Source organism: Melanostigma gelatinosum, assembly GCF_949748355.1.
Source record: "Melanostigma gelatinosum genome assembly, chromosome: 19".
Taxonomy (NCBI): Eukaryota; Metazoa; Chordata; class Actinopteri; order Perciformes; family Zoarcidae; genus Melanostigma; species Melanostigma gelatinosum.
In genome coordinates this window covers 7,428,574-7,453,129 of record NC_136652.1, presented here as the reverse complement: position 1 = coordinate 7,453,129, position 24,556 = coordinate 7,428,574, and the positions used below count along the sequence as shown (strand labels likewise).

The 24,556-nt window shown below is 42.6% G+C and overlaps 1 protein-coding gene across 1 annotated transcript in view; it reads right to left on the bottom strand.

Moving 5' to 3' along the window:
* Positions 1-23,527, bottom strand: part of ift172 (intraflagellar transport 172) — a 38,102-nt gene extending 14,575 nt beyond the window's left edge. The window contains exons 1-28 of the mRNA XM_079290231.1: positions 23,404-23,527; positions 22,927-23,070; positions 22,214-22,326; positions 22,069-22,108; positions 21,813-21,878; positions 21,309-21,388; positions 21,016-21,103; positions 20,691-20,905; positions 20,456-20,579; positions 20,240-20,335; positions 19,503-19,664; positions 18,379-18,432; positions 18,106-18,209; positions 17,449-17,534; positions 15,396-15,508; positions 11,739-11,906; positions 10,805-10,941; positions 9,330-9,437; positions 8,245-8,329; positions 7,952-8,044; positions 7,495-7,572; positions 6,014-6,262; positions 4,960-5,038; positions 4,146-4,266; positions 3,061-3,205; positions 1,830-1,919; positions 1,431-1,528; positions 1,021-1,156 (exon numbers count right to left, since the gene is read on the bottom strand). Coding sequence (XP_079146357.1) covers positions 1,021-1,156; positions 1,431-1,528; positions 1,830-1,919; positions 3,061-3,205; positions 4,146-4,266; positions 4,960-5,038; positions 6,014-6,262; positions 7,495-7,572; positions 7,952-8,044; positions 8,245-8,329; positions 9,330-9,437; positions 10,805-10,941; positions 11,739-11,906; positions 15,396-15,508; positions 17,449-17,534; positions 18,106-18,209; positions 18,379-18,432; positions 19,503-19,664; positions 20,240-20,335; positions 20,456-20,579; positions 20,691-20,905; positions 21,016-21,103; positions 21,309-21,388; positions 21,813-21,878; positions 22,069-22,108; positions 22,214-22,326; positions 22,927-23,070; positions 23,404-23,442 — 3,111 coding nt within the window. The 5' untranslated portion in view covers positions 23,443-23,527. The remainder of the gene's footprint in view (positions 1-1,020; positions 1,157-1,430; positions 1,529-1,829; positions 1,920-3,060; positions 3,206-4,145; positions 4,267-4,959; positions 5,039-6,013; positions 6,263-7,494; positions 7,573-7,951; positions 8,045-8,244; positions 8,330-9,329; positions 9,438-10,804; positions 10,942-11,738; positions 11,907-15,395; positions 15,509-17,448; positions 17,535-18,105; positions 18,210-18,378; positions 18,433-19,502; positions 19,665-20,239; positions 20,336-20,455; positions 20,580-20,690; positions 20,906-21,015; positions 21,104-21,308; positions 21,389-21,812; positions 21,879-22,068; positions 22,109-22,213; positions 22,327-22,926; positions 23,071-23,403) is intronic.
* Positions 23,528-24,556: the final 1,029 nt, after the last annotated feature.

The window sequence follows — 24,556 nt, the reverse complement described above, 5'->3', positions numbered from 1 at the left end:
CTGTAAAAAAGCGCCGTACAAATAAATCTCATCGGACACGTTTACTGCTTGGAAATGATGTATTGCGAATTTTGTTCTATCTCCTGTGTCAACTATGTGGTGCTAGAGAACTCACACTGATTATACGTCGTGTTGCTGTCCAGCACGTGTAGACCACGCCATGGAAATTTCATGTAAATCAAATGATCTTTGTCATTTGAGGCTGACTTCCTGTTGTCAGGAGGTGGCGCTACGACTCAATATTGGCATGTGGATGTCTTCAGTCCTGGACTCCTATCCAGCATGTGAAATGTGGGAAAGATTGAACAATGTAAAGTCAAGTTACAAAAGCTCCCTGTGTCATGGCGAAACTGCTCGCCACCGCCCGCCGTGCGGCTCGTGTTCTCACATTGTTTAACGGTGACGTCCGTGGTATTTTTTATGTGTTATTCTTGCAAATTTAAGACTTTATAATCTCAGAGAATATCAGAGTTTTTTTCTGTGTGAGTTTTCTCTCGTAAATTTACAACTCTAATCTCAGTGTATTCTCATTACTTTTTTAATTTTTTCCTCTGAATATTACCTAACCTGACCCACCAGATGGTTTGTTACACAGAACCATCTGAGAAGCCGTGATTGAATACTCTTTGGGGAAAAAAAACCGTTTCTAAAAAGACTTGGCAGGTGATTGGATGCGCCATCTGTCAATCAAACTATTCCCGAAGCCAGCAAAAACATCTTCTCCATCGAGAAAAGCTTTCAGTGTTGATATTTGCGCTTTGTTCAATGGGGAACTGCTCTCCAGTTCTGATAAAACTGATGCCATTGCAGCATCTACGCCGACCTCGTCATCACTATAAAAAAATGTATACGATATGTGTGATATGTGAACCCGCAATTCTCGCGGGATCTTGGCATCGCGAGAATCCAGCTGCTCTGCAAGGTAAAATAATTACCCCTTTCCCCAACTCTGTAATTTTCCTCTACCTACGATGGCCCTAATACACGGTCATGAAGCTCCATGACATTACACTAATGTACCTTGGCCAGGTGCAGGTGGGTCTCCGTGAGCAGGTCGGGGTGATGCTTGGCCACCAGGCGAATGACATCATCAAACATCCGGTTCTTCTTGTACATGGTTATGGCGAGGTCAGGCTGCTTCACTGTGGCAAATAGCCTGCGAGCACACACACAAACACGCACACACATAGACGGCCATAGTAACTGAGTAACTGGGGGGGGGGGTGAATGTTCGAGTGCCAAAAGACTTCAGTCGCGACATAATAAAGAGTCAGTTAGTTTAACTGAGAGGGTCTGAAATTTCCACTTTGTCCAACGTCAAACACCGTTTTCCTTATTTTTTGGCTCGCTCCATTACTTTGCCTCGCTCCATTTTCATGCACCCAGTGGTCGATGATGCAGCAAATTACTATAAATAAATATCCATTTACCTCTCGGCCTCCTTGAATTTCCCATCTCTCTCCAGCTCCTGAGCTCTGCTGATGTACAGAGCCATGACCTCCTCCTCTGTCATACACTCCACCGCCAACTGCAGACAAAATGCACCAAAAAAACATGGCCATGGCTTTTTGTTTCACAGCTACACCGACATCAGTGGCCAAAATATCCATATGATTGTCATCATGGGATTCATTTGGGATCAAATATCCATTACTATCCTGTCAAAAACATTTGTTTTCATTATCAATTAAATTAAATTTATATGTTAATATTATTATTTTCCTTTTTGTAAACGGGAACATGTTACTGATACTGTGTTTTTGCCTGAATAATCCAAATTGGTCTCTGTTTATTTCACAGTTGTTAGTGTAGTTTGTGTCCATACTAACCTTATGAGCCTCCTCCCAGCGTCCTGCTGTCGTGTACATGTCTATAGCATCCTTGATGTGACCTCCTTTCACAAACAGTTGCTCTGCCACCTACAGGCCGTAAACACACAGAATACACACAAAATGCACTCAGAAAATATAAAATACAGGCTGAATATCATAAGATCTCTATATAGAAGTTCATATTTTACATTCGTTTGGGAGGCACTTGGGAAAAGAACATTTTTTTAAACCTCCTGACACATCCACAGCACATCAATATATTAGAATGGCATTCCTGCAGGGTAAAGAGAGCTCAAAATACACATATAGAGCTAATTTAAGAGCAGGCATCTGCACTCTGTTAATGGAAGAATTTAGGAAAGATTGGGCAGAAAGAAAAGGGAAAACAATCCACCACGACCAGATTTTTGCTACGTAAAAAAACGTATTTCACATTGAACCTGTTCTAACACTGGCATCAACGAAGCAAAAACGTTGAGTCATTGTTTCCTTTCGCGATAATTTCTGCACTGACATCACAGGTGTGAGCTTCCTCCATTGTTTTAGTTTGGACTGAATTATACTTTCCGGCAACTTCCACAAGTTGGAAAGCAGAGAGCCTGTTATCTTAATTACTTTCTGTGAATGTGCCCACAGAGCAAACAGACTGAAATGGCCGGCTATTTTCAGAGGCTGACAGTCTGTGGAGGCCGTTTGGCTCAGCTGAGCTCATCAGAATGAGCAGAGTACGCTTCGCCATCATCATCATCACCATCACCATCATTGCGTCTCCTCCTTTTTTCTTTTCCTTGTATTTATACCAGATTGTGTCTTTCTCCTCTTCTTTTAAACTATATTTCTGGCAACTACTAAAACAATCTAACTTGTCATTATTGCCAAAGCACCCGCGAGCAAACACAGCCCACAATGCTCCACGGAGACCGAGCTAAAGCTGATCCTCTGACTTTATGCTTGAAATGTATTCAGGGTGGTGTGTGTGTGTGTGTGTGTGTGTGTGTGTGTGTGTGTGTGTGTGTGTGTGTGTGTGTGTGTGTGTTTGTCATGGGTGAACGTATGTATTCCAGGGAGATGTGCAGAAATGAATTGCTGATGGCAAAATGTCACTGCCTACTTCATCCCTCTGGCTGCCTCCATCTCACTCTCCTGTGGTTGTGTTCAGGGAGCAAAAGGAATCTCAGGTGCTCACCGAACCACAAAGCCACCTCACGCCTCGTCCCTCCTCTCTCACCTCATAGTCCTTAGTGGAGGCGTAGTGCTGAGCTATCGTCACGTAGTATTTCCCCGCCGACGAATCCTCCTGCAGCTCCAGGATGTGGACGGCTTTCTTCCACTGACGAGCAGCGATGGCCGCCTTGATGGCTTTGAGCGAGCAGCTAAGGGTGGACCGGAGAAAGACAACAGAGAAGACTTAAGTGTTGTGTGTATCCATACATTTTCACTCACCTGACCTTCTAAAACCATCTCCCTACTAAAAACTACAAGGCTAAAAACCTAGACTACATTTTGGCCTTTGTCGTGGCTCAAAAACTGACATCCATGGAAAAGGTTGGTCGTATTTTTTAACCGGAGCATCTGCAGAGTAATTCCATAGCCGCTGTGTTATGATTTACTAGAGTTTGGCGGAATACGAGATGAATGAATCTCTTCACCGCCATCTTGACTGTAAGGGAGCCAAGGAGGGACAACTGAAGGTTCCACTCTTTGTTTGGGAGGGGAGAAAAACCTGGTGGAAGATCAGCACTCTACTGTGTGCACTTTTCCATTTATTTTCATATTTTAGCTTATGTACCTCTTAGTATTTATTTCTGTTCCTTTTTATACTGACCTGTATTTATTTATATCCTTGTGGTACTGCAACGACAGAGTTTCCCCGCTGGGGATCAATAGAGGTTTATCTTATCTGATTGTGTTGCTCCAACAACACAGCCAACTTGAATTGTGGAAAGTGAATTAACTTTGGTTAGGATTTAAGTTACTTTTATTAAGACAGGCACGGATTGAAACTTTTTCTGGCAGGAGAAACTAGCAGCAGAAGACGTACATTTCAAACCTTTGTTTCTGTGGAGAGTTTTAGCTTCCCACAGTCAAAATTCAGTTACTCTGATGCTTTTTCAACTTGAAAAGAATAAAAATCTGGGCACTGTATTTATTTGGTATTTGTGGGGAATATAATCATGTTTAAAGACATCTATTATGGTCCTGGTGATGATTTAAAGAACTATCGGCCGTCTCTGATGTTTTCTTTTAACGTGTCGTCTTTCCTCCTCTCCATCTGCCCAAATATTTGTCTCTTGACTCCTCTACACTACATACCCTGCTTCAATGAAATGGTTGATGGCGGCGTCCATCTGTTTCTGCTGGACGAGGTATTCTCCCCAGGACTCCTCCAGTTTCACCACCTCAGCGGGGAAGGCGAGGCGTGCCAGCTCCACCGCTACAGGAAGCAGAAACTTTACTTAATATACTGTACATTTACTGTAGTGTAAACCCACACTCAACTAAACAACATGCGTCCACCTGTTATTGTCCAAAATCTTGTCACATGATATTGCTTGTACCTTTTGTACTTGAAAATGATGCTTGTATACTTACAATAAATACTGTAATTATGGCGAATGTACAACCAGCCATGCCAGCTGCCCTGTGAGGCTGTGCTTCCAGCTAAATGCTAACGTCAGCATGCTAACATGCTCACAATGGCAATTCGAACATGCTAACATTTGGTAGTAACGCAAGTGCAGCTGAGGCTAATGGGAACGTCATTAGTTTTGCAGGTACCGGTACTTGGTTTAGCACGTTAGCATGCTAACATTTGCTGATGACACAAAGTGCAGCTGAGGCTGATGGGAGTTGGCGCTAGCGCTAGAGGAAAAGTCAGAGGGTCACCAGGGTTGTTAGGATTCCTCCTCTGGGACTCATGAATGCATGTACCAACTAGTGAGGCAATCCATCCAATAGTTATTGATATATTCAGTCTGGACCAAAGCGGCGGACCGACCAATCGATCGACATTGCCCTCCCTAAAGCTGCTAGCATGACAAACAAAATCACCAAACATACACATTTTTGGTAGTTATTCAAAATATAGGCGAAGCATATTCATGCTATCTACATGTCATTTATTTACCTTTCCTGAAGGCACCTCCTTTGACGTAGCACTCCAAAGCTCTCTGGTTGTTTCTGATCTCCTCATACAGATCTCCTGCCTGGTCAAAGATGTAGAGCATATCATTGTATTTATTATATTATATAAGTCAGGGTTGTTGGGAATGGAAACTATACTGCCGAAAAAAAAGTATGTGGAAACTGTGACACATACGTTTGTGCACTTTTGGTTTGGGCTGCTTTTCAAGGTTCGTATCGATATTCATGGCAACAAGGTCCAAGCGCACAAAGCAAGGTCCATAAAGAAACGGTTTAGCCAGTTTGGTGTGGAAGAACTTGACTGGCCTGCACAGAGCCCCGACCTCAACCCCCATCCAACACCTTTGGCGTGAACTGGAGCACCGACTGTGAGCCAGACCTGATCACCCAACATCAGTCACTGATTCCCTTGTGGCTAGATGGAAGCCAAATCTCGTAGAAAGCCTTCCCAGAAGACTGGAGGTTGTTATCGCGACACATAAAATAAACCATGACTTTGGAAAGAGATGTTAAACTATCACATATGGGTGTAATGTCTGGCTGTCCACATACTTAATTCACTTAGGTCACACATTTCACACATTTCTTCAACAACAGAATGCACAACATGTGATCTTTGCAAGATACGGAAAATATACAGAATGCCGACCCTCAAAACACCTAAACTTATGAAACCCAACACCATCAAAACGCAGCAAACACATTTTGTTCTGAAGTTTCGTTCCCTCCTTCCCACCTGTTACAGAAACACAGATGGCTCCGGGAGGAGAACTGAGTTCTCAGACAAACGGCTAAAGAAAGATACGTAGAGAAATAACAGACAGATGGAGGGAGACAGAGTGTAAAACTGCAAACAAAAAAAGGAAGGAGAAAAGGTTCTTCTGTTAATACCTCTCCTCTCCTGGCATTTGTTAGGAAGAGAGAGAGAGATGAGGTAAAAAAGGAGGAGGAAGATTTACCGGCATAGGATACTAGCTGGGATAAATTCTGCAATAAATAAGGCAGACAGATAGTTAGGACAGATAGAGTCCACTCACCCGCTCATAAAACTCTCCCTTGATGAGATTGGCGGCGATGCGGCCGACGGTGTCGCTGTTGTTGGTGATCTCCGGATGGCTGATGGCCAGTCGGGCGGCTTTGGCCGGCAGTCCGGCCTTCAGGTAGAGGTTGATGGCACCCTGGAAGTCTCCCTCGATCTCCTTCACCTCGCCGGCCTTCTCGTCCTGACCCGTCTCCGTCAACCACTGGTAGTGTTTCCCACGCAGGCTGTCCAGCTCCGGGTGGCCCTAAGAGAGTCATTTTTGGGGTTGAGGGTGGAGTTTGTTTCTACGTGAGACATGGCTTCAAATCTAGTGCTGAAACACTTGACTAAGAGAAAACAATGTAATCTTTAAGCCATTTAGCAAGCTCTTGAAGACATCTTGAATATTCACTTTGATTTGCTGCTTTTCGCTGTTAAAATACCGTTGTACATTTATTATCTTTAGCTTTTTGGACTGTTAATTGGAAATAAGCAATTTGAAAATGTTAGCTTGGGTTTCGAGAAGATATATTTTCTGATGTAATCAACAGATTGATGAGACTGAGTTGTAGCCATATTTAAATCATTTGCAGTTAAAGGCCCAGTGTGTAGCATTATGGGGATCTTTTGGCAGAAATGGAACATTAATAAGTATGTTTTCTTTCGTGTATAATCACCTGGAAAGAAGAATCGCTGTGTTTACCATACCGCAGAATGAGCCCTTTATATCTACACAAGTGAGTTTCGTGAAACCTTTAAAAGGTTCCACGTGTGGTTTTAGACCTCTATTATCATGTCGGGAACCTACCAGGACCAATTCAAATTAAAATGGTGCACAGATCCAGCAGCGCAGAAATTTAACTCACGCCCAACCTCGAACAGAGGTGGGAAAAAAAAGTGTCGACCTGAAACTCAATTCAGTTTGCGTCTGGTTCTCGTTTTTTTTTTGTGTACAGGATTAAGTCTGCGCTGAGGAGAATGCATTCAAGACTTAGAAAACTGGCTGTTTTGTTGAGTGATGCAATGGCAGAGCGGACAAAACCCCCCACAGCCTGCCCGTCTCCAGGCCCAGGGATCTATATCCCCGAACAGATTGAGGCAGTGTAAAGAATGGGTTGAGGGGGCGCCTGTGGTCTTGTGCTATGGGGTGTGTTCTACGAGTAATGGCTCTGGTCCTTTTATTGTTATCCTTAAGGTTGGCGTATATATTTGTTCCTATAGGAGGCAGTTATAATGGTGAACAAAAATGGGGGAACAATAGGAGAATGGGACGAATTATACTTTTGTAGAGCAGAAGGCGGGGGGGGGGGGGGGGGGCAACGACGGAAAGTGCTTTGAGTTCGCGGACGGCAGACAGTCTTGTCGGCAGCGTTTGTGGACGTCAGCGGTGTGTTGTTAAAAGCCCAGTTTATGGTCCAGGGTGTTTACGCCAGCATGCAATAACAGCATCTCCCTCAGGTAAAACGCAAAGTGTAAATTGAGTCCGTGCGTTATTACCTTGGCTTCAGCCACGGCGATGCAGTCGTCCCACATGTGGAGCTCCTGGTACATCTCTATCGCTTCGTCGATGGAATTCTGCAGAAAACGAGATCACGACATTTGACTCAGTGCTGCACAATCTTGACTTCTGCAAATAATAAAGCAAGTGCAGGTGTGATATTGATACACTGCGTTCAGAGTTCCTGATGTGGTGAGCTCAACCGTGGGCTCCTAATTTATGGGTAAACTATCTGACCAATCACAGGTGTTACCAACACAGACAGACAGAAGATAATGGTATATTCATTTGAAATAAAACATTTTATTGCTTTTGAAATCACAACAATTCAAATGCTATTAAAGAGCACAATTTGCGGAATTTTGTGTTTGGTTTGTCAAGAATGCGTCAGCAATTAATTCTACATATTATATACAAATATACATGTTGGAAGTGTGTACGGGGCGTGTCGCCGACCTGCTCCATGTAGTGCATCTCAGCCAGTTTAAAGTTCTTATCCAGCATCGCCACGTGGGCTTGGACTTGGAAAAACGCTGTTCCATCTCCTCCCTGATCAAAAGACACACACACACACACACACACACACACACACACACACACACACACACACACGCTCCTCTGATTACTTTAATTTGTTCACTTTTATGACATTTAAAAACTTTTATAAATATTTCCATACCACCCTAAAAACCCTGCATTTGTTGTATACATGGTCAGTTTTGAGATATCTGTTGTGATACGAAACACACCATTTCCTGTGAAACTTTGTCGGCAATCTGGTTTGTTTGGTTGAGGAAACGCAGAGTCGAGACGTCCCCCAATGCAGCAAAACACCTATAAAAGATAAAGGAGAGAGAGAGAGAGAGAGAGAGAGGACATGTAATAAAAACAGAGGGAGGAAGAAGAAGACATTCAGTGAAGGAGGAAGGTAATATCGTCCAGTCAAAGCTCTGAAAAAACGGTTCCACTCAATGAACTGAGATAAATTACAGCTTTTGTCTAATTAGCCTTTAGATACGCTGCAGTCGGAGGGGCTGCGAGATGAAAAGGCTCGTCTTAGCATTTGGCCACTTTATTACCAACTCTCTCTGAACAGTTGCATCAGATTAATGAACAAGTTATGAAAGTAAAAAAAAAAACAAGTTAGAAAACTCCTGTCTGACTCTTTCTCGCTTCCCTCCCTCCCTCATTAACATCCCTTTCCCTCCCTCATTAACATTACACACTTCACACAAAAACGTTTCTTCCCCCAATTTCATGATTTATGCAAATCAGGCCGATGCCTAACGAACAGCATATGCATTATTAATGACAGAGAATTCCAATTTTTAAAAGTTTCTCAAAACAGAGAGAAATATGGAGTGAGAGAGAGAGCTAAATGTCTTTGATGATTCATGAAGTTAGAGAGGGGGGGTCAGGCAGAAACACAGTCATCTGCTGTGTGTGTGTGTGTGTGTGTGTGTGTGTGTGTGTGTGTGTGTGTCCAAAAGCTTTTTCATTGCAGGTGACCAAGGTGCCCTTGTTGTCTCCATTATCTTCAGTCACAAAGATAAGTCTCACGTACAATGAAGACTGATAAAGAATGTAATTAGCTCAGAGACATTAGCTTGCAAGGTTGTGTGTGTGTGTGTCCTTGTACAGCTACCTTTGTGGGGACCAATCACTCACTGTGGGACAGGCCTGTTTGAGGGGTCAGACTAGGTTTCGGAATAAGAATTAGGGCTAGGGTCAGCCATTTGTGTTGTGATGGTTAAGTTAAGAGTCAATGCACAAAGTCATTGAGAGTCCTCACAAACATTAAAAGTATGAGGTTGTGTGTGCGTGTCTCGCTGACCTTTCTGCGATGTGCAGCTGGTGAGTCTCCAGAGCCAGCTTGCTGAGGGTCTTCCACATGGCTTCGGTCTCTGGTGACATGTCCAGAGTCTCAAGGTATGCTGTGGCTCTGTCAACACACACACACACACACACACACACACACACACACACACACACACACACACACACACACACACACACACACACACACACACACACACACACACACACACACACACACACACACACACACACGGATGTAAAGCTGAGTGAGGCCAAAGTTAGCTACGACAGTATTTTGTGTTGCAGATGCGGTCTGTGTTTGAAAAAACAGTTGTGAGACTTGGGTTGTTAAAAACACAATATGGCCTTGTCATATTATGGCACATTTGTTTTAATACTTCCCAGCCATAATAACTCTTATGATATGGCCTGCCACGTTAATCATGCTATCGGCTCACTGCACGATATACGGACATGGCCTCGATCATTTTTATGTTAGCGGCTTATCTTATCCTATTCTGACCAACCGGAAGGTGTGGAAGAATAAGTACAAAAGGACTTGGTTTCTGTGCCAAATGTTTAATATTCATGTTTAACTTCTGTTAACAAAGGCCGACAGTCCATTCTAATCATTACTTTGGTTGTGTGGTTTTATTTGATTTATGTTTTCATTATTTAGGAGATTTTCATATTCTTTTCACATTTATTATCATTAAATCAGTGGCATAAAATGGTCTTAAAATGACGAGAACACAATTCATCTCAATTATTTCTGGGACGACATATTGTCCAACAAAAGTAGTTGTTAATTAAACGAATGCAACCTGGACCCAGATAAGCAGCAGGAAATGGATGGATGAATTCATCAATTGAAAAAGATGAATTCGTTCTCGTTTTTACAACAACCTACACTCTCATTCTGAGATGGGGAGCTTATAGCTACTGTATCTAGCAGTAGTGACTGTGTTTGCTGCAGGTCTGACGGTGACGACAGCCTCCTGCAGCACAATCCTCTGACCAAAACAAATCATATTTTTTGTTTGCAAGTGTGTTACATCTCCCAGCAACCAGCAATCACATACTAATTGTTTTCGAACGGATAGACAAGCACAAATCACCAAAGTCCCGTTAAAGGTTGGCTGGCCTCACTTTGTTTAGAGTTCAGAGCCGCAGTGAAGAGTTCAGCTGCTGCTCCTCCACACTGAGAGAGGTCAGTGGCGACGATTTGAAAGCATCACTTTGGAGGTGTTCACATCACGACACACTGAGGAGACTACGCCTCCCGGCCATCCTGCCAGCTCCCTCGAGAAGAGCTGGAGGAAGCTGCTGGATAAAAGGACATCTGGCCTGTTCTGCTCGCCCTGCAGTCACCGTGACTCTGACCCAGAACAAGCAGCAAGTACCGGTAGTCGGAAGGCCGGACGGATGTTCAACTCGACGATAATGACAGTGATGGGGGCTGATTTTTCCGTCACAGTACTCCAAACGTACCTGTCATAGTCCCCGTCGTCGACAGCAGTGCCAAACTCAATGAGGCCTTGGTCCAGGGTGTGCGTCACAGTGTTGACGCCCTCCGTCAGGATCACATCTGTGTTGCCATCCACTCGTTCTAGATCCACAATGTCTCCCTGACAGAGCAAAGTGAAACCAGTTTAAAGTTAGAGAGACGGCCGTTGCAGTGGTGGAACGTCACAGAGTGCATTCACTCAAGTACTGCACTCAAGGACAAGTTATACGCTTGTCAAGAATAGATGCACTGTGACAGATTAAAGCACGCAACGGAATATAAAGTACTTTAAACTGGGTCCGCCTCAACCGACTACTGGAGCAAAATGCTTCGTAAACATTAATGCATCGGTAATAATAATCAAATGATACAATACACAGTAATATGAAACTCACAGGAGACATATTTACGCATCGAGTACTCTGATAGTTTACGTATATATTTTGCTGATTATAAGTAGATAATTATACTTTGAATCAGGACTGCGGTATCCGTAGTCACTACAAAAAAATGTATTCAAATGATGGACCACAAGAGCTTCCTCTGGCTGGTTTTCATTATTAATGAGAGTGAAAGAAAAAGCAGAAGTTTGAAGTGGTTTGAAGTTTTAATGGCATTTTTCCTTTATTCAAAGGGGAACGCCGCTGATTCTGCACCTACAGGTCAGTTTATTCATCATAAGGAGAACTACCGCTGGCAAAATAACTCTGATGATGTCACAGTGATGTCACTTGGTTTACTTCAACGTGGGCTTGGAGGCTACACAATTTTTTACGGAACACGTGCTTTACAAAAGCGACGGGAAAAGTACCAGGCAGTAGAGGGTCAAATGAAAATATGAAAAAGGCCAGTATGACGTTTTAATTGTGGAATCACATACTCGACACACTCACACTCACAAAGAGAGCAAAGCCTCACCTTGATCGGGAACATGGTGATGCTCTCTGGGCTGTCGATGCTGTACCAGATGCAGAGGTTTCCCCTGTTTTGAGCCACCACCACGTCGCTGCCGGGCACCCACTGGACGTAGGAGCAGAAGCTCAGCAGCGTGGTCTTCGAGCCGGTCTCTATGTCGTAGAGATGGAGCTGAGGCAGGAAGGAGGGGGGGGGGGGGGAGATGCTGATTGTCAGTTTCATTATCAACGAAACAGAGTAAGATGAGAAGATTGACACCGCTCTGAGTTCAGGAGACGGTTAGCTTAGCTTCGTTTAAGGATTGGGAGCAGAGGCAAACAGCTGGCCTGACTCAAAGATAACAAAATGTGTCTCCCAGCTCCTGTAGCTAGCAGGTGTGTCGGTGTTCACTGCAGGTGTGTCGGTTCTGATTGAACAGCCTCTTGCAGCACATATCACTGTCAAAACAATCCCACTTTTAATTCACGGCTGTCGAACTTCTCCCGACAGACAGCAATCACATACAAAAACACTTTTAACGTAGTAAACACGGTGATTATCCTCATCTCCCGAATCCCTGTGTTGACATTAAAGTTCACAACGCACAGTTGAACTTCTATCGCTCGAACAAAGTTGATTAACTTCCAGCGGCTCCATGTGAACACTCACACTGCAATCTATTCTGCTATACTCTTGATGAGTTGAGATGATGTCGATTCTATAAGCTACAGTGGCTCCCACAGCACTTAATATGTATGCGTGTGTGCATGACAGACCGCCCGCTGTTGTAATCAGCTGCCTTAATATCTTCCCCCCCCCCCCCCCCCCCCCCTTTTTAATAAGGCTGCATCTATAGTTTTACCCTGGAGCTCAGCCGGCCACGTTTTAATGCAGTGAGGAAGAGCAGCCTGTTGATTAGTTCACTTGGAAGCAAGTTTCAATTAAAGAAACATTTGTAATCAAACTTTCTTTTTTTTCATTTCTTACTGGTGGGAAGAGCAGGGAATACATGCTTTAAATGCAAATATGCAAAGAATGTGAAATAGTATTAATCCTTTTCAGTCTGTTGCATTTGTATCCATTCTAAAGGGATGGTTTGGATGTATTTATGTGGGGTTGTATGAGGTACTTATCCATACTTCAGAGTATTACCTACAGTAGATGGCAGTCGACACGCCCCCAGTTTGGAGAAACAGACAGCAGTACCAGCACGGGAGCAAAGCAATGCAAGTCAAAAATCTATTTAAGTGTTTTAGGTGTACGCTGTACTTAGAATATTCTAACTGCTTTACTTTGCTGTCAACCAGCCGTTTCCGACTGGGAATTAAAGCTGTTGTATCCATCTATGCCCTTTCAAAGCCGCCGGGCTCCATTGACAGAAGCAATTTTACATCTCAGAACACTGGAGTTGCTTGTTCACCGCTGCCTCGATCGATTCGTTTGTTTGTGTTATTGTGTGACCCCCTGTTATTAGTAACCCTTTAAAACACCAAAGTCACACAAGCGGCGACTCCTATGTTCTTTGCGGTCAAATTACAGTTTTTTTTGTCAAAGGAGTCTGGTGACATTGAAGAGAGCACAGATAACAGCTTCAGTTCCCTGTCTGAAAGAGCTGTCCGACAACAAGGTAAAGCTGTGAAAACATTCTAAATATAGCGTATACTTAAACTGATATTGATTTTTTTACATGTCTAAAATATGTTTTGCTGCTGCTCCCCATCCAACGCAGCACATTGATTCGCTTCCATGCCGGTACTCTGTTTCTCCAAACTAGGGGCGTACTGACCGCCATCTCCTGCAGCTAATACACCGACTATGGATACGTACCTCATACAACCCCACTGAAAAACATCCAAACTATCCCTTTAATAGACGGATGGCATGCACATCTAATATTTATGCACAATAGGTACTGAATTAAAGGTTTTGAATATATCTGTTCAGAAAAAAACAACACATTAAAATCCAAGGTATTAAAGTCAATATTCTGGCTAGAAACAGTTCAAAGTAAGGATTTCTGTCTACAAACGAACCACAAAACCTTCGAGCGTCTAATATGAGGGAGAGTGACGACTTATTATTATCTTTCTGGTTCTAATTAGCCTCAAACTTCCAATATTTGGCGTATTGGAGTTATTTCTTAAGTCACTTGTGCGCATTGATAAATATTTCCCAATTGGTGCAACTAAAGTTCTTTTTGGACCAAATTTTTACATTACTACCTGAACAAAATGAAATAAGGGTGCAGCAATAATCCCAGAGGGATTCCCAATTACCCGAGTTCTCCATGTCATTGCCCCAGGGCGTAGACATCAAACTGATGTATTAACCCGGGGCAACAACTGACAGCAGCTGTCTGCCACTCTCATCTTGCACACAGCTTCTCGAAAAAAAAGCTGTGGATCTCAAATCTGAGACCTTCTCTCCATGTTTTTTGGTATTGAAGTGGAAAATGGTGAAATGTATGTTTCTCCACTCAAATCAGTGGAACAAGATACAAGCAACTGAAAAACAAAGGAACTCTAGGATCGTTTTGGGATAAACCAGCTTCCAGAGGGAGGACCTTTACTCTGTCTGACTCTGGACAACGATGCAGACGGACTGAGACAGATTGATGGATGTTCAAACTGCTTGAAATGTCTTCATCATTAGAAAAATGCTATTCCTATTTCACGCTTGGCGGGCGCATTGCTGAGGACCCAAGGAAGCGCAGTGTAGAGTGCGAGCTCTTGAGATCTAGGGTAACTGTTCATTATATTAGTAGTGTTATGAACACACGGCAGCGTATTGAGAGGGAAACCCTAGTCACTGTTACACCGCCGAAAGGCATGCTGGGTAAAGCTCGGTCACAGTCGATGTTCGTGTGAGCTTTTGCATGCGAGTGACGCGTTTACTTACTTAAAAGCTAACTTTGCGAGGGGATGCCGCTATGTCAGGGCAGGTGTTTCACTCAGGACCCACGGGTGTGAAGTTGTTTGGATGAGCCGCTCTCGAGAAAGCTGCAAGAAGCAACACCGCAGGCCGAGCAACTCGGCCCGTTCTGAACGGGCACTGCACTTAGAAATAATTAAATTAGATAAGAAGATAAACAAAGTGATTTATCCATCAAATGTCTGCATTTTTTTTAATGCAATACAAATGAAAAATGTTGTTCGGTACATTTAACCATGACCCAACCTGGAGGGTTTTATAGGACCCCGCACAATTCTACGTATATTTGATCGATTGGTAATTGGTCATTCTGTCTTCTTATAGTTATTTCACACGTGCTAGCTTTGCTGCGTTTCTTTGCTCCTTGTGTTGTCTGCCTTGTTTGCACTGTGTTCATGTTAAAAGTAGCATCATCGGCTCCACAGAAATGAAGTTTCATCCCTGCAGCGTGACAATAAAGTTATCTTGAGACCCCCCCCCCCCGTGGCACCAACAGTTCTTCTGAAATACTATCGTATCAACCTGGACGAGCAAAACGCCTCCACAAAAAGCCACAAGACACTATTTGGGTGATGGACGTGGCTATAACTTTAGACAAGCCCCAACCAAGGTGGGGATTTTTTCTACTTGACTCACTACTTCACTAATCATCATCTTATCTATCATCATGCCCTGTCTGCCCTTAAGGGCCTCTCTCCCATCATTTCCACTCCCACCATCCCTCAGGGCGCTGAGGTGTTTTATTCTCACCCGCAGCTTCTTGTCCCTGAACAGCAGTTTGCGTCCCGTCTCGTTGAGCTCCAGCCAGTCAATCTTGGAGTTTTGGCTGATGGTTCCCAGATTGCAGCCCCCGGCCAAGTCCACTGAGGGGCAGAAGGAAAAGGACAGGTTTTCACTGAGCAGCAGTCAGACTGCTAGCATGACAGTGTCTCTGGCTAAAATTGTGTTTTTAATCAAGTCATAACCAAATCATTTTGTAATAATTATCTATGATTCTATCAGGCGGTTTCTCTACTTTAAAAAAACGTACCTGCCTCGGGGAACGAGTTGATATAAGTCTGCTGATACATCACCTTTTTTTTAATTAAAATGTAATGTGGTCCAGGCAGTGTGGTCCACTTAATGGAAATGATACAGTTCAAGGATGATGTACTTCAGTTACCGGTACTGTAGTTGGATCAGTTTAATATTACGGTGATTAATCGTGTGTGAAAACTAGCTGTGTGGCTCAGTGTGTAAAACAAGACACACTAAATGATTTATGGAGAGAGAGAGAAGCACACCGGTGGCAGCATCATCAGCATCCGAAAGCGTTCAAAAGCTGCAGATTGAAGCTGTTCTCCAAATCAAAGGCCTTTCACAAACCCACAGCGCGTGTTTATCCGCAAGAGTTGACTGAGAAGCCACGAGCCAAGCTGTTCTTGCCTTGGAACTAAAAACTTTTTTGCATCTAAGGATAAGGCTGGAGATATTCAGCAATTTTCCTATTGTTTACAAATCCCGCAGGAAGACCAAAAACCAACAATCGATTGATCCTACATACAAGTGCTGTCAGCCGGATGCTCCTCTGTGCCAGAGAGCTCCATTGTTGTGCAAAAACTACAAGAAACATGTTAGTGAGGCACACTGGGTGACATGTTCCTTCATCACCATGAACACACACACACACACACACTGTAGTTTATTCTGACTCAATCCTACATACATATATGGGCGGCACTATTGCAAGCAAATATCTGCTACGACGGCTGAAAAAAGCTTTGTTTTTAAGTATGTTTTTCTGTGGAATAATGGACCTCTTAAGATATTGAATATATTAGAATAAGTACAGAGCCCCAGAAGGGATATGGAAGGGGAAAAATGTAATAAAAAAATACATAGGTACTTTAGCAAGATCTTTCAATCCTTTTTCATTGCGGATCCCTGTGACAGCTACAGTAACTTGGAAAATAGCCGTATCTGTAACGGCAGCAACAGAAAGTATGATGCTCCGGAGGGGAGGCGGGGCAGCAAACCTACTGTTGCTGCCGTTGTTTCCATGGTGCCGAACTGAGCCGGAAGTGCATTGACCTAAATGAAACAAAAACGTTTGCAAAATCTCGCAAAACGACATCTTTCAATTTCTGTAGAAATCAGCAGATTCAGTTTAAAGTACAGGTTGATAGACCGTGATATAGAAGTCAAATCTGAATTCTTATTGCACAAATGGCTACAATAGTCATGTGCACATCCACAGAATGCCATCGGGATGGATGCTGGATCCCAACAAATCCCTGGATCCCTTTTCTTGCCTGAGACCTGAGCTGGGTCGACACTTTGCTGATAAAAGCTGAAGTGTGTGGGTATTTGTATATTGTATTTAAATTACTTAAAAATAGCAATGCCACAGTGTGCAAAAAAAAGTCATGTATTCAAAATTCTACTTATACTTAAAGAAACAAAAGGTATTTATTCTGCAGAATGGCATATTTCAAAATAATGTCTTCTCATTACTGATGCATTCATGTGTTCATGGCTTTAATGTTCCAGATGGGGCTAATTTGAATTACTTTATATGCTGCTGGGTCGCTTATGAATTTACCACCCGCAGATAGATAATAGCTTGTCTTATATTAAGCTATGATAGTACATCATAATGTATTTGTTGATTATATAAATCTGAATTTGGAAAGTAACGTAAAGCTATAGTTTGTATTTTAGGACTTTTTTTGTTACAATTGTTGAAATTGTCATTGCATCCCGACAGCGATCAATAAATGAAAGGCTCTGAGAAACAACAGAAATGACGAGCACTCATTCTTACCAATGCAAATGGTCTTAATGTCAATCAGATACGCAAGCTTCTTGTTGTCTTCAACTCCTCTCTGCTTCCTCTCATTCAGCCGGACGCTGCAAACACACACAAACACACCTTTAGTGAAGAAAAAAAAATAGAAATTTGAATTTACACTGACTCAACATGTAAGTATTAAATCCAGCATCCGCTCGTTATAATTGGCTTCGGCTGCTGTTCAAATCCCAGGATACCCCTGATCATGATGTTGTCATGCCACAGCGTACAGCCAGAGGCGAGCAGCAGTGAGGGCATGCTGATAATCTGCAGGCATCAACTGCAGTCGGCCATTAGTCAGTCACCCGGGGACCGTCGGTCATGACACTATTGACAGGGCTGAATATTTTGAACGTGGACGTGTGCCGACTAGCAGGCTGAGGCTCAACCGACTCTTCGGAAGCCTGGCTGTGCCGACACCTGAGATTCATGCACAGCTCAATACAGCCATCTAATGGGCAGAGCTGGGAATACATATTAGGAATGATCAGGCACCTGTGACGCTAGTGTTAGCAGCAAGTGTTTTTTGAACTACATGCATCATGACTTTTGGAACCGGACAAACCTGTTGAGGTGTTTCTTTCGAAACCTACTTGACATGGTGCGTTTGCTTCGTGTGACTGGACCTACCTGATGAGGTGAGGGTTCATGAACTCGGTTCGGACTGATCCCAGGATCTCGTTGCTGCTGTATTCCACCAGGCTCAGCTCCCCGGCGTTAAAAATCATACACACCTGAAACATCAAATGCAGTCAAATGAAGCACAGTAGCTTGTAATATAAATGGGAGCAGGGGTAACTGTAACTACACTCTACAATCCACTGCTCCTTAGCCAGTACTGTCTTGGCACTGCTGTAAACTTTATTGGAAAATCCCACAGATAGAAGTGTCTTGTGTACGTACCGATTCATTTTCAAAGAAGAACTTTTCATTTCCCCCTGAACCGGGCCATGGCACCTGAAGGGGAGGCAGCAGAGTTTATTGGGTGAAGGAAACAAGCAATCATGTACGCATCATATGTCCGGACAGGTTGGGACACAAACTTGAGGAGGTGAATAGATTTCGTTCAAGCTGTTCGAAGCAGCGAAGGATGACAGTTTCTAATGAAAATACGACTGAAGTAAGAACAACGTACGTCTTCAACGTTCTCTCCAAAGTTTTCAAGGCTTTTGTCGCCACATTCAAAACTACATTCCTCTCTATTTAATTAGCGTGTAGGCAGAAGTCCCAGAGGCAGATCTTTGAAAACCTCAGCAGACAAACTCAAACATATGCTTTGGCTAGATATCTAAAAGTAAGTAAGCGTTTTGGGAACGCTTTAGATGAAGCTCCTCGTAATTAGCGTGAGTTAATCGGTATTAAGGCCCCTATAAGTCCTTATAAGATGCTTGTTAATGCTATAATGTGTTAATAATACTATAAAACTATTAATAACATCATAAAAATGTTTATTGTTATATTATAAGCCTCATGAGCTTCTTATAATTGTTTTTAATCGGATTAGAAACACAGATATTTATATTGTGTCATTCCTTTTTTTGTTGCTTTATTAAGATTATTACATACTTAATCATGCACTTGTTAGTGTTAAATATGCACTAAGTTATTAACGGTTAAATATGCTTTTTGCAGCTACCGGATCTAAAGCTAGAACAATACCTTATTATGGATAATACATCCTTTATTATGCACTTACTAATACTTAACTATGCTTTTCGCAGCTCCCCCAACTGGAATGAGCGCTACATGTGGTTTACGGTTGATTAAATCTGAAGAAAGAATTATACAATGTTTTTGAAAAAACACACAAAAAAAGTCTCATAATCGAATGATAAACATGTTGATGACGCTATTATTAACACTTGTATAGTCTTATTAACACATAATAACGTTAATAAGCATATAATAAGGACCCATAAGGGCGTTATTACCCATTAACTAACGCGTATTATAAGGACCTGATTATACAGTGTTAATGTTTAGTTTTTTTTGGTGTGATTTCGGTGAAGTGACCCTTTAAGTCCTACCTCGCTCAATTTATTTGACAGCAGGTCTCCCAGAAGAAGAGTATCGGAGGTGTGGGCCACCAGGTAGCGATCTTTGCCCATGATTTTGACTTCTTCTATCTCATAGCCATGATAGGACTTCAGGACCACTCGCGTTCCTGAAGAGAGGTTCCTCACTATCACCTAGAGAGGAAAAAGGAGATTAACACAGGAACGAGGAGAACACAAAAATGCAAATAAAGAAACGAATAAGACATTTTCATTTGTATTGAATGAACGACTTGATGAATCAGCACAATAAAACTCTACTGGCTGTGGTCTATACGCAAGTTTATTGAGCTCATCACTCACAACAGACTGAATGTTTGGTCAATCCTTAAGATTGATACAAATACAATAGGTTTTTAAATTTGAAACATTCCCTTTACTGGTCCATGTAACCCATCAATTAATTAGAAAATCCAAAGAGACTGTGATTGTTTTCAAAACCTTCATTTCTGTTCTCCCTTTCTTAACTTTGAAATTGCAATCGTGGACTGTTGTTTGCATTTTAATTAATTCAGTCTGAATTATTGCTATTGCACAATCAGCTGGCTATTTCCAATTTCATATCACATTAATTGGCAAGTGGCAGAGACCAAAGTGAGGGCTGGAATTGCTTATTTGGTCCCGAGTCCTACTCGTTGCTTGGGAAATTAAAGATACTTCAGCTTTGTGGGTTCAGACAAACATTTTCATTTTCTTCTGGCTGTCTCTACCTGGCTCAGGCCAACGTAGGTCATCTCAAACTTGTTCTTATAGATGGCTCTACGCAAGCAGCAGTCAAACAGCTCCACTCCCCCACACAGCGTTCCCTGTCAACACACAAGCACACACAAAACAAATCAAATCTCCACCGAAGGAGTAAAGAGCAAAAGGCTGTTCAAACGTCACACTCTGGATTTCAAATAATACGTGATCGATAAAGCACGCACAGCGCAGAGGCGTGATCCGTCTTTCTTCCAGGCCAAGCTGGTAATGGTGTAGAGGTTGAGTATCTCTTTAGGCTTGGCTTCGTCCCACACGCCTCTCCTGGGAGCCCAGTTAAACACCCGCAACCTAGGGAGGAGAAGCAACTGGCTGAGCCCTATATACAAATGATCTGAGTGTTTAAGCTGATAGGTATCACACCGTACTGTCTGCGCATCGACTGAGAGACCGCATACTGACCGGTCGTAGCTGCCGAACACAACCGACTGCCCGCCGGGGCTGGTGGCGGCCACGGTGAACTCCCTCTCGGTCCGGTCGCGGCCGTAGTCAAAGGTCTGCAGGACGTGGCCCTCTCTTCCGTAGGCCACCACCTTCTTGTCACAGCCGCCCACCATGATGCTGTTTGCGGCCCAGGCCAGGGCGTAAGGTGGGCACGGGTGCATCAACAGCTTACCCTGAGTGTGTGTGTGTGTGTGTGTGTGTGTTTGTAAATACAAATGTATACCATAAATGTGCAGCAACAGCATAGAGAACCTAAGTGGTGATGAGTGTAAACGTGAAGTACCTGAGACTCCCCGGAGCCTTCGTCATCAAAGAAGTAACGCACGACTGTCCCATCGGCGTGTCCAGACAGGATGCCTTTACCTGAGACACTGACACGGAACAGATGAACAACACTGACTGAGTGCACCACAGAAGAAGACAATATATAAGTATGTAATTTGTTGGCACTTTGAGGAACAGGCCAGTCAGCATGCAGTTTTTCTTCCTTTTCTTTCCCCCAGCAAATGTTTTTGGGAGTTACAAACCACCTCATACTGACTGATCATAAATATATAGATATGTTTATGTATTCACTTGGATGCCAGTGAGACGACACAGGACTCGGTGCCGTAGATGGTGGATGACTTGTTTGTCTGAGTGTTGGCGAGGCGAACCTATGGAAAAGTCAGGAGGGGGAAAAAAAAGGATTTAAATGTGCAAAATTGTATTTATCGTTTGACCTTGGCAGATAGCGGTAATTTCAACTCTTCATTTTCTGTGTAACAGAATGGCCACAAATGATTTGAACTCAAAGAAGTCATTGTTAAGCTAAAAACTCCCGACAAGGTGAAAACACGTCTGACACAGCAGCTAGACCAGCGACAACTAACATGTCCATTCAAAGTTAGAAGGACACTACTACTACTACTACCACTACTACTACTACTACTACTACTACTACTACTACTACTACTACTACTACAAGCACTCTTTCTGTCTGCTATCCTGCTGATACGTCTGTCATACTACCAATCCTAATACATGAACAAAATATATACAAACTGTAAGAACTGAGTGAGAACGTGTGTGAGAACTTACCTTGCCGTCCACTAATCCATAAACAATTGCATGCTCTGCAGGCCAAAGCAAGCAAGCCACAGCGTTCTGCAATACAGGGAATAAAATGTTGCATTAAAAAAAAAACCTCGTCAGAGAGTCAAATTTCCTACCAGGAAAAATAGCTCTTCTGACACTCACACCAGCCATTCAAGTCACTTCTGAAGCAAAGATATTACATGACATGAAATGCACACGGCTCACTGCCAGAGCAAAGCGTCTGCTGCTGTTTACTCACGGTCTGAACAAATTTGTTGCAAATGGCTTTCTTGTCCCCCCTTGAAGAAAAAGATAACACTGATTACACAAATATTTTTGTGTGCATTAGATATCAAAATAAATGAAGATTAATATCGGAGGTGAAACCAGTCACGGGACGTTACCAATCTTCCCCGATTCTGTAGACAAAGATGATGTTGTCGGACTGGCCGATGGCAATTTTGGTGGAGTCCGGTGAGAACGCCAGGTCTTTAACAACATAGCTGTCTTTTCCGTACTGACAAAAAAAATTGCGTTGGATTATTATTGACACACAACCTGCAGATTAATTCACAAGGCAACACAGAAGCGAGTCAAATTTGCTGAGTAAAGAAAATATTTGTCATCTTCAGTCATTTTTCTGTTGATTCTGTTGTATAAGCCTGTGGCTTCTTGACCTCCCCTGTCACATTTCTTAATTTTTGAATCATCTGGATTTTATACAGTCTTATGTGCGTGCAAATAAAAATACATTACAATGGGAAAAAATGAAATGTATTTTAATTAGAAATGAGATCTTGGTGGAGTACATACAATATTCCTCTCACACAAATGTAAATCCACACTTTTCAGCAGAAGGAAGGACAGGAATATAGAAACCTGACACCATGGGCAGTACGCACATTCAAAAATGGCACTGATTGTCTTTTCATTTTAAGGGACAGCAAGACTTTGTCTTGTTTTTTTCTTCAGCATTGTTAAGTTGTTTTATGTGTTGCGCCTTGCGTTTGGAGTCGTTTTATTCTCTGTTTGTTCACTTTAATCTCACAAACTCTTATAATACATCATGCAACCCTATTTATTAGACATTATAAGACTGGCTGCCCTGCTGACTCACCTTGGAGTCTTGGGGTTTGGTGGAGAATTTGTCCCTCCTCTCTCCCTGCTCATCATACAGTAGCACCACTCTGTCAACAGTGCAAACTGCGAACTTGGTGTTATTCGGTGCCCAGGCCATGCATGTCACTTTGGCAGCACCCTCCTGTGAAGGAAGGCAGAGAAAACAGACACAAGTGATAACTAGCCGATGCCCTTAGCCGAGCGTTTATACGGCTGGTTTAAGCTAACCGTAACCCGATACGTCCCGTTATGTTGTGTAGGACAGGGGGCCAAACTCCATAGAAGATGCAACTGTTTTAACTGTTAACGATGATGTAATTTGTCCAATGCTGATACATGACTTTTGACTATACCCGAATCATTAAGACGCAGTCTGCGGTTGATTTGGATCATTCACGTTGACAGTCACACTTTTAAACTGATGTTGCTCTCCAGCATCATTAGCTAGCATGAGCTAACTTGTCACTGAACTTACCTGGGGTGTTAATAGTGTTTTAAGATACTTCAGTTGCATCTTTCGGAAGTCTTTAGGAAGCTCGTACGGGGAAGAACGGTATTGGTGTTGAGATAAAGTGCAATCTTTAGATTGTGGTCATTTTGTTGGCCAGCTCCGAGATAGCAGCTAACAAGGAGGACATCTTTGTAGTAAACATAACTGCGATCTCCCTAGTTACCACGGAGGCGGGGGCTTGTGGTGCATTCAAGGCTATGGGGAATGTCAGATGTTCCAAAATAGTTTGTTATTATTTGTCTATTTTAATTAATAGGTGATCAACTATCACAGAAAGGGGATTAATACATGTATGTCGATTCAAGACTAAAATATAATACCATATTACTATGGTATTACTATATAATACCAAACACAAAAGCAAAATGTTACGTTTGTATGTTAAAGTCATGGCTTTTCAAAAACCCGTAAGCGAGTAAGTCCTTATTTTAAACGTCTCTGTGGCCATGATTTCATCTTTACAAAGACAAAATGTTCTGGAGATACCGGGGATTGAACCCGGGGCCTCATACATGCAAAGCATGCGCTCTACCACTGAGCTACATCCCCTTCCACGGAAGCGTCCGTCAGACGTATTGCTTTTATAGTAACATACAGTCTGATAGTGCGCACTATTGTTTTTGTTTTATAAGAAATTCAGCAGATTTTAGGGGATAGCGTTGCATAACTCCCCCTTTCGTTTATATATGTTGTGTTTGCATGCATATGTAAACAAACATGTTTTTCATTATTCGGGTCATTTGTCTCATTTAGCCTAGTCCTGTCAGCAAATACAAAAGTATTTTTTAAATACAAGTTACCTACTGACCTTTTAAACCTTTTAAGAAAGTCCAATATGGTCTCTTTGTTACCCCCTTTATTCGTGCATGGATGTTTGGAGCAAATTTTTTATTTATATAAGAATGTTTGAAGCTGTTGTATTATTTTAAGATCTTTTAAGCTCTTAGAACTTATATTTGATAAGAGAGGACCAGAATAAGGATAGGATTCACGTTTACTGAAATGATTAGCCTTGCCCTCGCGGATAAATTGGAGCCCAAGACAAATAAGTATATCTTATCTTATCTTATTTGATCTTATCTCATCTTAATTAATTATCTCATCTTAAGTGGGTTAT